Here is a 13,875-nt window from a genome sequence, read left to right on the forward strand (position 1 = left end):
TGTCGAGAGTTGACTGTACAGCGCCTACATCACACCACGCGTCTATTTGCGCGCCAGCAGCGTGAGACACTTCAAAGGATTGAGCGATGCTTAGAACTTCCGACAACGACGGGTTTGGCAGTTGTAGGGCACGTTGCCGAACTTCTTTATCAGGAGCAAGCTGTAGAATAGCATCTCTAACCATTGAATCAGCATAAGACTCGTGATGAGTGTCCGTGACAAACTGACATTTCCTACTCAGGCCGTGTAGTTCCGCCGCCCAAGCCCGGTAAGATTGATGGGGCTGTTTACGACACTGGTAGAACGCCACGCGGGCGGCAACGACGTGGGTGTTTGTTCGATAATAGGCAGACAATAAGTCACACATTTCTTGGAAGGACAGGGAGGCTGGTTCCCGCAGAGGGGCTAACTGAGATAGCAGCTGATGGACCCGAGGGGAAATCCAAGATAGAAATAACGACTTACACATAGGAGCGTCGACAACGCCGAAAGCCAAGAAGTGTTGCCGCAAACGCTTCTCATAATTCTCCCAGTCTTCAGTGGCCTCGTCGTAAGGAGGGAATGGAGGCGGAGAAGAGGAAGACAGACGATGAGTAAGCGACGTCGACAACGCCTGAATCGCTGCCGTCAGCTGTGTTTGTTGTTCAATGAGCGCTTGCATAAGCTGTTCCATGTCTGCCCCGTCACGAACACGCAAATCCACAACGCGGTGAAAATATCCCGACCTCGTCGCCAAAAAGTGTTATAACCTTTAATCACAATAATTGTGTGGATTTTCACACTCTCTCTTAGAAACAATAGCTGATCACATGATTACAACTCTGTCTCTCGTATTCGACTGCTGTGCCGTGACATGCGGCCGGTGCCGTTCGTAGCTAGGTGGCGCTCCCGCGCTCATCCGATTTGCGGAGCGCCTCTATCGCCGTTTGTGCGTACTGTCGTGGCGGCACTGTTAAATGTCGTGGCACTATCACAACAACTGGGGATCACATAGTAGGATGGAATTCAGAAATTCTGCTTCCTTGGAAGAAAAATAAAGCAACAGACCAGTTGTGGACAGGCAAAAGAACATTCACAGCAAAAAAAAGGGGGGCGAGGGGAAGAAGAACAACATACATGTTGCATCAGTCAGGAAGATGTTGATGCAATATTGTATTCAAGATATGAAAAAGCCAGCCTTGTAAAAATTTTTTGTAAATTGAATCTGAGAAAGTAATTTTGTGTTGTGTAGTTATAACGGGTTCATAGCAAATGAAAGTTTAACGGAAAGGGGGAAGAGGGTGATGTCAGTTCGTCGCTATTTATGTGCGTTATATGACTGTGGCAGTAAGAGCTGAGTAGTTCTGTACGGAATGTGTCCACCCATTCCTTATTGATGCACTGCATTGAGTTCACTTTGCAGGACCATTATAGTCTCATTATGTTTCAATGCATTTTAACTGCTAATGTCAGACAATCTGTTGCCTTAATGGAACATGTTGCAGATAGAAATAATGGAATTTCATGACAACAATTGGTTACCAGGTGTAGATTTGTCTGCAATTGACTGTGGGAAGTGAGAACAGAGGTAGTGCTGTAGCATGTCAATGATGTATAGTACAGAAAGTGCAACTGAGCTCATTCTGCAACCAGTTGTTCCTGTTGTAAGTGCTCTGTAAACAAGTAACTGTCACTTACTCTGTTATTCCATTCCAGGTATAAACATCAATAAGTGTTGGTTTGTGTAAGTTCTCATGTATCTATTTCAGGTGCACTTAAAAGCAAAATAATGGTTGCATTAGAGTGAACTTGCATGAGCATAGCCAACAATAGTAATTAAACACTGCTATATGCTTGTAATCAATTACTCTATTTTAAGTAATTATCACATACTGGTGTTCAGCCTCAGTTGAATTCAACATATGACTTCCGCTTACTTAGTTCATTGGTAAAGGATAAAGTATGTTGTCTAAAAGATAGATTGTGTCGCATTACACAGTATTTTATAATAATTTTGTGCCTGAGAAAGTGAATGGAATGCTGGTGCCAGCTTGCTGGCCACACACAGAAAATAAAATTAATATAAAACTTTCCATATTGATGTATGCTTGTTTTAGGAGACAAAGAAAATGATGACTGGGGCTTCAGTGACAGAGATTCTGGGATTGTCTCAGACTGTGATTTATTGCTGCTTGAAGCTGCGAAGAATGCAGAGAACAGTTGCACTAAAATGGAGCAGAGTGGCAGGTAGAACATTTTCCTTGAATAGCTGATATTTCACAGATATTTCTAAAATGAGCTGGGTTTTTCCTATTGTGATAAAACTGTTGATGGAACTTAAATGGTCTGTGATGAGAATTGTTTAAAAAAATTTAGTTGTAAATATAGTTTTTGATAATGTTTGTTATGCTAATCAGTAGCCTGTTGCATTTCTGAATCTCATTTGGTTGAGTGTGTTATTGTTCTACATAAGTTACAATTATTTTGTCAAGCAGAAATACCTTAGTATTAAACAATATGGAATTTCATAAGCTATTAAACATTGTGAATTATTATTTTTGGTAATTCTCTCTCTCTCTCTCTCTCTCTCTCTCTCTCTCTCTCTCTCTCTCTCTCTCTCTCTCTCTCTCTCTCTCTCTCTCTCTCTCTCTCTCTCTCTCCCCCCCCCCCCCCCCTCTGTGTGGAGAGAGAGAGAGAGAAAAAAATTACATGTTAGTGACTGTATTATCAAATTAAACAGCGGTATTTGCACTTTGTTCTATTTAATGAATCACACAAAATTTTCAAACAGGTGCTTGTATCAGGGAATGTGATGAGATATTAGGCATTAATTTTTGTGTGTCTGCATGAAAATTCAGTAGTAAGCAACAAAGAATATTTAAAATAATGTTGGTAGCAGTAAAATTAATATACTTGCCCAGTTTACTTTGGATATCTGTATTGGATCTCTTTTTGTGGGTTTCATTTACAGAAATTATTAAATCTCAGACACTATCCATTGCACTTTTTTGTATCAGTAGAAAATAGCTGCTTCTTGTCAGTTGTGGAGCACTGGTGTGAGTGGTTGGACATTCATAGTCAGTTGATTCCACACTGCTATATTTATATAAAAGGATGATCATGATGATGTACCTTTATGGCTCTGAAATAAATCTAGAAGAGCCTTTGGCCATAAAAAGCTCCACTTCTGTTACAGGTTGCCAGTCTTACAGATTTAGTGTGAAAAAAAGTGTACAAATAAGGTGAGGTTACTGCAGTAAGTATTTGACACTGTGTGATTTCATAATTGTGATGCATATCTCTTAAAGTGAGACTGTTTTCAGTGGTTGAGTGGACCACAATGACATTTTAGAATCTCTCGTTCCATGCATGTAACAAGTGGTACGTCTTACTACTTTCCTTTGTGTTTCATGGGTTGTATCAAAATACAAAACTTCTTCTGTATATATTTCTGTGTGAAAGCCTACATATAAAAAAATTACTATTTTAATCCAAATTGATTTAATATAAAATGCGTCTTTGTAATAAGACAGCAGATTTTCCAGTCTTTAGTGAATAATTGCACTCCATCTTCAGGCCACAAGTGGCCCATCGGGACCATCCGACCGCTGTGTCATCCTCAGATGAGGATGCGGATAGGAGGGGCGTGGGGTCAGCACACTGCTCTCCCGGTCGTTCTGATGGTTTTCTTTGACCAGAGCCGCTACTATTCGGTTGAGTAGCTCCTCAATTGGCATCACGAGGCTGAGTGCACCCCGAAAAATGGCAACAGCACTTGGCGGCTGGATGGTAACCCACCAAGTGCCAGCCACGCCCAACAGCGCTTAACTTCGGTGATCTCACGGGAACGTGTGTATCCACTGCGGCAAGGCCATTGCCCAGTGAATAATTGGTGTATTGAAAATTCATGGCAATTTGAAACTGTATTGGCATGTCATTTGTGCAGTTTCATTTTAGCTGTGAGGTGGAAGACATCTGTATTATTATATGGCTAACATGGATTAGGATTCCCGTTGCATGTTGCCTATCTAATGGTTCCCAGAGGCAACAAAAATTTGATTTTGTGTTTTCAATATACATAATCACCAATAGAATTTAAAAAATTAAAATGCTTTCATAATCTACTCAATGAGAGCTATATCCTATGTATAAGGTTTAACACAGTATGTAAAGTATTACAGTTAGAAACTGTATATGTCTTGTAGTGTAACTTGTGGTATGTGAATTGCCCACACTATATTCATGCAGTATTTGAGAATGAGAGTACTGGTGACATCCAGGAAACTTTACACATAATTTCGAACTTTGACAAAATGTTTTCTTGCTAACACCCCACCCCCCCCCCCCCCCCAAAAAAAAAAAAAAAATGATGAGAAGAAACAAATATTTTCATTATTCAAGCAATAAAGCTGCAACACCGGGCATGACATTTTTATTTATAACTTCTGTACTCCTGATTCTATTCAATACTCATTTTGCAGACAGCATCCACATATACTACTGAATATATCTGCAAAATTATCATTGTGCGTCACATAGTTTGGGAGATTAGATGTTTTGTATGTATTGGATCATTTCTAGAAAGTGGGGGGGATTGCCTGCCATTGACTATCAAAAGAAGACATGTTAAAATCCTCATTGTAATATTATTATTTTCTAAAAGAAGTTGTTGTTATATCAGTAATCCATCACTAGGGCACTATTTCTTGAGAAGACTATGTTTTTATTCAAAAGAGGACTGCAATACATAATATCAAAACTCCAATATGCTTGTTGTTAGAAAACAATTTTTTTTCTTTTTTGTTGAGTATGAGTAGAAAGTTTTTCAGTGCAAGGCACCCATAAAACACATTCTTAAATCGCAAAAGCTACACCAATATTTAATTAATAACCAATTGTTTTATTTTGAAGAATTTGGATTGGCAGAGCTTGGCAAATGTTAATTGCGTTCCAACAGGTTCTAGATTTCCCCGAAGTGCTCAATGCAGTATCAATATTGCTTGAATGACCATGTGACATTGACTTGTGTGGCTCTAGCACAAGAGATACGAGAAAAACTATGAAAAAGGCACTACGGAAGTCTATTGCTCTGGTTAAAATTTAAAAATTTTGTGAAAAGCAGAAGAAACTACCATTAAATTCTATCTTCTTGCAAATTTTGTTTTATTTACATATTCTCAAACATGTCTGGACACCACATAAAGAAAATCAGCACCGCTTTTTAAGTAAATGTAACATTAAAAAAGATTAGTTGGTCCAGAACCCGGACCAATATTTTATTTGGACATGAGGAACTGTAATGATTTCTTAAGTGGCTTGCAAATGAGAAATTCGGCCACTGTTCACGTATTAAAATGCCAGGTTAAATGTTGGCAGCTTTAGAACATGGTGACATTCTGTTGAAACAAGAAGGAAAATTAATCCAGAATGAAATGTCTGACGAATTGACTGTGATTGTTATCGCAAGAAAAATTATAGTGGAAAGACCATCATGGGAATAGTACCAACAGGCGTCACTAGATTGCGGGATAAGCGAAAATTAAAGAACGGGACTTAATTATAATTGTGGTCTTTTATTGATGTATTAGTTGGTGTTCTTACATATGTGCACTAGAGGATGCTGCAGTCCATTTTTCACAGTTGCTCTAAATCTGCACTATGAAAGAATTGGAAGGGGAATGGTAAAATCATCTTGGCTGAGAGCAATGGTGATTGCTGGAGGGCGAGCAGAAAGCAAGCAGCAAATTTCATTGCATTCCCAGACACAGAAATGTGTACCAAGTAATTTCTTGAACATCTACCATTTTTAAAGTGTGGTTTATTTGGATCCAGTTGTAGTCTAAATTGGACTGTCTTTAAAACTGGACAAATACTCAACAATAGTATTCATTTCTGCATGAGACAGTAAAAATCTAGGTGGGGGCCAGTGGTGAACTTAAATGCTTCTTGCTGCAGAGTTTTTGACACTCCAAGTGATGTATGACAGGTGTGTTGGCTGGTTCTGCATAGTCAATGAGAGAATGATGGGCAGGCAATATGTTAGGAAACAAGAGACGTTGTAAATTCTCATGTCAGTATAGAACCGAAATCCGATATGCATTTGGAAAAATACCAGTGTGTTCTCATGTCCCACTGAAATGACAATCTCAGAAATAGCAACATATTCAGAAGAAACTACCAAATATTTATGACAATGAAGATATAAATTTCATAGCTGTGTTATTTGAATGATGATAAAAATGTGATACCACAGACTAATGGGTTAGTAAACAGAAAAGAATGGAAAGTCCAGGATAGAATGTAACATTATTGTGAAGAGGATAGTTGCTATCCACCGTATAGTGGAGACGCTGACTTGCAGAAAGGCACAACAAAAAGACTGTCAGAATGTTAGCTTTCAGCCTGGCTCCAGCTTCCAGAGACTGTAGACATGTGTGTGTGAGTTGTATTTGTGTGAGGAGGAGAGAGAGAGTGAGTGAGAGAGTGAGTGAGTGAGTGAGTGAGTGTGTGTGTGTGTGTGTGTGTGTGTGTGTGTGTGTGTGTGTGTGTGTGTGGTCCCCCCTACCTGTTGCAAGTTTAGAATAGATACTATGTTAACTTTTTGACAGATACTTTGTCAATAAAACAGTTTGTAATTTTCATTAGTCAGAATATGTTAAAAATAAGTTTCTCTCAAGGAGCCTATTATAAATGGAGGAGGAGGAGGAGGGGGGGGGGGATCATCTTATATTCCGGGTTGTAGTCTTTGTTGAGCATGCATCATAGTGTACGGAAAAGTATTTTTACAGTTAATATGTAGAAAGCCAAACCTGAATTTAAATTTAAATGTGTAATTCTAATATGTAAATTACAAATAGCAGTGACTTGAGAGCCTCATTTGGTTTTTGCAGTTTAAGATTTTGTTACAATCTAGTAATGAGTCTAAAGTCCTACAGACTGCATACTGGATGCTGCACTTACTAGTAAAATAAAATTTATTACAGTATGTTCCCAGTAGAACACCATCAAGATATTTGGCATATGCATTAACAAATGGTGTGACTGTCACACATTTTAAAAAATCTGATTTTGAAAGCTTAACAAATAATTTTTTTTATGAATGTGACAAAGTGGCTTCAATTTTTACAGTTGAAAAGAAACCAAATAAAATGCTACAAAATTTAGGTCTGAGTTTTTGAGATACTACAATTTTAAAGTTTCAAATGTGAAAATAATGGCAAAATTTTCGAAATATAAGGAATTAACAACTCAGAAGCCAAATGGCCAAAAAATCATAAGTTTTAGATTATTCTGCCTATCAAAACAAGGAACAAAGTGGCAAAAAATAATGTAATTACACTCCTGGAAATGGAAAAAAGAACACATTGACACCGGTGTGTCAGACCCACCATACTTGCTCCGGACACTGCGAGAGGGCTGTACAAGCAATGATCACACGCACAGCACAGCGGACACACCAGGAACCGCGGTGTTGGCCGTCGAATGGCGCTAGCTGCGCAGCATTTGTGCACCACCGCCGTCAGTGTCAGCCAGTTTGCCGTGGCATACGGAGCTCCATCGCAGTCTTTAACACTGGTAGCATGCCACGACAGCGTGGACGTGAACCGTATGTGCAATTGACGGACTTTGAGCGAGGGCGTATAGTGGGCATGCGGGAGGCCGGGTGGACGTACCGCCGAATTGCTCAACACGTGGGGCGTGAGGTCTCCACAGTACATCGATGTTGTCGCCAGTGGTCGGTGGAAGGTGCACGTGCCCGTCGACCTGGGACCGGACCGCAGCGACGCACGGATGCACGCCAAGACCGCACCGCCACTTCCCAGCAAATTAGGGACACTGTTGCTCCTGGGGTATCGGCGAGGACCATTCGCAACTGTCTCCATGAAGCTGGGCTACGGTCCCGCACACCGTTAGGCCGTCTTCCGCTCACGCCCTAACATCGTGCAGCCCGCCTCCAGTGGTGTCGCGACAGGCGTGAATGGAGGGACGAATGGAGACGTGTCGTCTTCAGCAATGAGAGTCGCTTCTGCCTTGGTGCCAATGATGGTCGTATGCGTGTTTGGCACCGTGCAGGTGAGCGCCACAATCAGGACTGCATACGACCGAGGCACACAGGGCCAACACCCGGCATCATGGTGTGGGGAGCGATCTCCTACACTGGCCGTACACCTCTGGTGATCGTCGAGGGGACACTGAATAGTGCACGGTACATCCAAACCGTCATCGAACCCATCGTTCTACCATTCCTAGACCGGCAAGGGAACTTGCTGTTCCAACAGGATAATGCACGTCCACATGTATCCCGTGCCACCCAACGTGCTCTAGAAGGTGTAAGTCAACTACCCTGGCCAGCAAGATCTCCGGATCTGTCCCCCATTGAGCATGTTTGGGACTGGATGAAGCGTCGTCTCACGCGGTCTGCACGTCCAGCACGAACGCTGGTCCAACTGAGGCGCCAGGTGGAAATGGCATGGCAAGCCGTTCCACAGGACTACATCCAGCATCTCTACGAACGTCTCCATGGGAGAATAGCAGCCTACATTGCTGCGAAAGGTGGATATACACTGTACTAGTGCCGACATTGTGCATGCTCTGTTGCCTGTGTCTATGTGCCTGTGGTTCTGTCAGTGTGATCATGTGATGTATCTGACCCCAGGAATGTGTCAATAAAGTTTCCCCTTCCTGGGACAATGAATTACACGTGTTCTTATTTCAATTTCCAGGAGTGTATTAACCATTAAGGTTCAAATTTACTTTTTTGTTAGTTGATTCCACACAGAATGAGCCAAAACAAAATAAAACTGTGGTGATACACAATTGGCCCTGCTGTAGGTGTCAGTTTTGTTTTATCACAGTTTATTATGTTTATATGTCTTTTGATGGTGCTTTTCTTTGCTACAAGGTTGCTGTGTTTTGGATCATAGTTTAGGGAGGTAGATGCTTCTGGTGATCTTCCGGATCAAACCTGATGTCAAAATCAGGAAAAAAGTGGTTGTTTTCAATTCCACAAACTGTCAATGTTGGGTCACTGTCTACTTCAATGCGACTGTGTCACCCTTCGTTAAAATATTTTTCTAATTGTGCCTTGATGGATGAACTTCTAAATTGTAGTGAAACCAGGAAGAGCAAGGTAATGTAGTGAAACCAGGAAATAAGTAATCAAAGGGCAAGGTAAGTGATTGAAGAACAAGGTTGAAATTATTGTCTACTCTCTACTATAGAAGTTTTATGATTTCTCCAGATGTCTTAAGATGAATGTCAGAATGGCTCCTTTCACAGTTGTTGTCCATCTGAGGGAACTATACCAGTCTTGTGATATGTAAGATGTTTGTGTGTATTCTATGGTTTCTAATTCTTCTTCATTTTCTTCTTACATAATAGCTCCATTGGATTACTTAAGTTCCTTTATCCAGTGGTAATCTGACGATTTTTCACAAGTTGTGTTATTCTTTATTGCATATCTGATTTCACAAAATAAGCATCATGAGCCAGGACTCGTTGACATTGTCCACTTGTGACTGCTTTTAAATACTGTGCATGCTGCAGTAATCATTGTATTTTGCAGACCATTTCATTTGGCACATTTAGCATTTAACATACAGGGCCCCTGCCACTTCCTAGTTGTACATTCCTTACAGAGGTATTTTGTTTTCCTAGCGCTTTGTGGATCTAAGAAAATTTTTGGGTTACATCCTGTAATGTATATCAGTTTATTGCTCATGTGAATTGAACTTTTAATGTTGTTGTTAAATTTGAGTTGTAACACTTGAAAAAGAGAAATACAGACTTAAAAAGTTTGACAAGCAAATGGACTAACTGTACTAGAAAAAACTGCTTAAAGTCACAGAAATATATTAATAATTTGAGAAACTGTCACTACTTTATACATATGAATCACTAATAATTGATGCATTAAGACTTCGTAATGGAGTGAATCATTAACAGTTGATATATTAAAGCTTCATAAAGGAGTCCTAACTGTCACTGTTATCATTAACAATAGCCAGTTTCACAGTTGTAAACCTGTTAAATAAAAGCCATCTAATAGAAAAATCAATTGTTGTATAACAGGAGTGTGACCTATTACTACAGTGTTCTGTTTTTATCATGTTTTATAGTTAGTGTTATAATTAAAGTTCTTGACTTGTATAGTTAGTTGATATTAGATCATATTTTGACTTTGCCTTGTTTTCATTGTATTCTTACATTACACACTATCATCATATCATTCTTTGCAGTGAAAAGATAACAGCTGAAAGAAATGATAATGAAGATTTGCTGGATATTGATGGTTCTATGTTTGATGACATGCTTTTTTCTGAAGAAGAATCCAGTTTCACTGCACCTGAAAGGTATGTGTGCACAGTTTCCTGTCTTTAGACATAATGTGTGCTTTTAGTCTGTACACAGCAATTTTTTATCTTTGTTTACAGAATATTGTTCCTCTTGCTTGTAGGAGATATTTTATTTATTTGGTTATTAAATTCTCTATTTTCTGGAAGAGAGATTTGCTAAATTGCTTCAGGTGCCGAAGTACTCCTCTAAGTTCAGAAACATGCTGAAACGGAGTGTGTTAAGGCAAAGGGAGATGTGGCCTATCACTTTCAGATGGTGTTGCTTGGTCTAACTCACTGGTATTGTCTTGCCAACATTTGAAAAAAAATTATCTTAAAATTTTGTCTTAGTTTGGCTGAGTTTGGAGATTCCAGGTGTCTCTGTTTGGGTGAAAATGTTGTGTGTTGGAGGGTAATGAGTAGGCGGTAGAAAAGCTCGGGACCATACACAACCCTACTCGGAGAGCAGAGTTTTAGTCGTCTGCGAAAATGTTTACAGTGAAGTGCTAAATCTAAGTGGTTATTGTTTTATTTTATTAACTGAAATAACAAAGAAATCAATGTTGGCAATAATTAACTGCATCAAGTAATTTATTCGTGAAGCATTATAAAACTGCATTTACGCATGGTGCCAAACAACTGAATGAACTGTTGGTTGACAAGAGCAGAGATTCATTCAGTGAGAACACACCAGCTGAAATGGAGCCTCCAAGATGGTTGACTTATTGAATTTTAGGAAGCATGTAGAAGTTGGTGTGCGGGAGTCTGTGATGGTGAGGGAGTATGGATTTGGCAGAAAGGTTCTGGAATGGACCTACGGATTAGAGTAGAAATTAGAGATTATATTAGACTTCTGAAATGAAATGGGATCACTGCGGCAGTGCCTGTAGATAGAGGAATCAGACTGTTGGCAGATATCTTCTGTCAGCTGATCACTGTGAATCATTGTGACCGTGGAGTAGTCCTTGACTGCAGGTGGGGCGATTACATCAAGGTCTGTCTTGAGGTTGTGAGTGGCTGTCCTTTCTTCTGTGGAGACATTTTTGTTCTCAGGAAACCATGGTGAGGCCAAGTTGGAGGTAGAGAATTACTGGAAAGTGATCAGGGGACATTTAGGTGTGGGCAGGGAAGGGGGGGGGGGGTGGAGAAGCACTGTTGGATGGTAGTGTTAAACAGCAGAGGCAAGGTTCAGTGTTGGGATTCTGTTGGCTTTGGTTGGAAAAACTGGTAGCAAAAATACATATTGATTGTAGGGATTGGGAGGAAGAGAACAGATTATGTTTCAGTTTTAGTGGTCAGGAGGAGGAGAGTTGGTCTCTTAGGAGTCCAGCATGACTGAACTTGAAAGTGGAACTGATGGTGAAGTCTTTGGATAGGTTTGAAACTTCTGTAGGATTGAAGTTTTTGGTGTATTTGTTGACCACAGTGATTCTGGTTTATTTAGGTTCTGGGTCTTAAGGGATGCTGGGAAGGAGTTTCAGGGAATGTGGCACATGGAAAAGTATCCTGCCCCATCAGAAGGCCATTAGTGAAAGCTGCCATATCATACACCAGCTCTACTATAATTCTTGCACAACATTTTATGTGGACATGGCCATCAACCAACTGTTTACCTGAATGAATGGTATCTGCTAAATTGTGGCCAAGAGCAGGGTTGTTGACAACCCAGTGGCTGAACTCGCGGCTGAGTATAACATGCTCAATTTCAATGGCTGCTTCATAACTCATACCATCTGGATCCTTCCCCCAAGCATCAGCTTTTCTGAGCTATCTGGATGGGAGTAATCCCTGCAACACACCCTTCATTCCTATAATCGTCATGGACTTGATTGTTCCATACCCACTTCCACCCTTTCCCATGACTGAACTTCACTTATCCTCACCTATACCCTCTGCCCCACAGTCCCCCTTTCCACTGTTCTGTAACACCATTGAACCCACTCTCCTATGTTATATCATGTGCCATTCTAACTCAATGGTGTCGGCAATTATACACTGCATTCCTCTCAATGATTGGAATTGGAGTCTTACGTGTCTACTGTTGAGGAATGTGCAAGTTAGAAATCAAGGTGCCACTGTTACATTGTTACTCAACCATCTTCCTTTCTTCCTGCTGTAGTTCTACAAGCATGAGTAGCCTGAGAATGGTAATAACTGACTTGTTTTCTCTCACCAAAGTGTGTTCTAATGAGGCTAGTCATGGCTTGGTACAAGAGTGAGTGCATGATCTCGCTGTTGTAACGTAACTCTTAAAGGGTGGAGTGTCCCGTTGTTGAGATCAGATGGCCTCTAATAAAGCTGTTTTTTGTGAGATTGTGGAGGGTGTAAGACTTAAATCAAATGATACTGTGTACACAATTGCAAATTATGTTCCATTAGAGGAATGACGATGTCAGAGAAAAACTTCTGTGCTAAAGTCCACACTTAATATGAGAAAGCATACAAAGTTCATCCTATGCAAACAAAATTGTTGTATTCTTGTTAGTTTCACCTCCAGGATGAGTAAACGTATGTTATCTATCGGACAAAAACTGAGCAAAGAGATACATTACTCTTATATCCCTGTGACCAAGAAGAGCAGTCTTCTTTTGATCACATCAAACTGCATTTATGGGCTGATAGTCGGATTTGTAGCTTATCGTGCATCCTGTAACAGTTTCAGACATTATTGTAAATTTATTATCACCATATAGAGTGCACACACACACACACACACACACACACACACACACACACACACACACACTTACGTATTTATGCACTCTTGTGGGAAGTCTTTTTGTAGGCACCTTTTGTGCCAGGTGGGGGTGTTTGTATGCCTCATTGTTGTTTACGGCTGTGCTGGCAGTAGCATAGTTGGTGATAGGGTCACCCAAATCAGACAGTGCCAAGAGAGGGTCCCAGTGAAGTGTCCCACAGCTTAGGGACGGGAGGGCTGTGTGTTTCTTGGGGAGCTCCATCAACAGTGGCTGGCTATGGGTACTGGTATGGTAGCTAATACTTGGTTTAAGAATCATGAAAGAAGGTTGTATACATGGAAGAACCCTAGAGATACTAAAAGGTATCAGATAGATTATATAATGGTAAGACAGAGATTTAGGAACCAGGTTTTAAATTGTAAGACATTTCCAGGGGCAGATGTGGACTCTGACCACAATCTATTGGTTATGACCTGTAGATTAAAACTGAAGAAACTGCAAAAAGGAGGGAACTTAAGGAGATATGACCTGGATAAACTGAAAGAACCAGAGGTTGTACAGAGTTTCAGGGAGAGCGTAAGGGAACAATTGACAGGAATGGGGGGAAACAAATACAGTAGAAGAAGAATGGGTAGCTTTGAGGGATGAAGTAGTCAAGGCAGCAGATAATCAAGTAGGTAAAAAGACGAGGGCTAGTAGTAATCCTTGGGTAACAGAAGAAATATTGAATTTAATTGATGAAAGGAGAAAATATAAAAATGCAGTAAATGAAGTCGGCAAAAACGAATACAAACATCTCAAAAATGAGATCGACAGGAAGTGCAAAATGGCTAAGCAGGGATGGCTAGAGGACAAATGTAAGG

At 40.4% G+C, this 13,875-nt stretch overlaps 1 protein-coding gene across 1 annotated transcript in view; it reads left to right on the forward strand.

Annotated features, from left to right (window-relative positions):
• LOC126284296 (DNA replication ATP-dependent helicase/nuclease DNA2) overlaps positions 1 to 13,875 on the forward strand; it is a 154,805-nt gene that overhangs the window by 23,087 nt on the left and 117,843 nt on the right. Inside the window, exons 3-4 of the mRNA XM_049983126.1 lie at positions 2,097 to 2,226; positions 10,218 to 10,331. Of these exons, the coding sequence (XP_049839083.1) occupies positions 2,097 to 2,226; positions 10,218 to 10,331 (244 nt within the window). The remainder of the gene's footprint in view (positions 1 to 2,096; positions 2,227 to 10,217; positions 10,332 to 13,875) is intronic.

Source organism: Schistocerca gregaria, chromosome 8, assembly GCF_023897955.1.
Source record: "Schistocerca gregaria isolate iqSchGreg1 chromosome 8, iqSchGreg1.2, whole genome shotgun sequence".
NCBI lineage: Eukaryota > Metazoa > Arthropoda > Insecta > Orthoptera > Acrididae > Schistocerca > Schistocerca gregaria.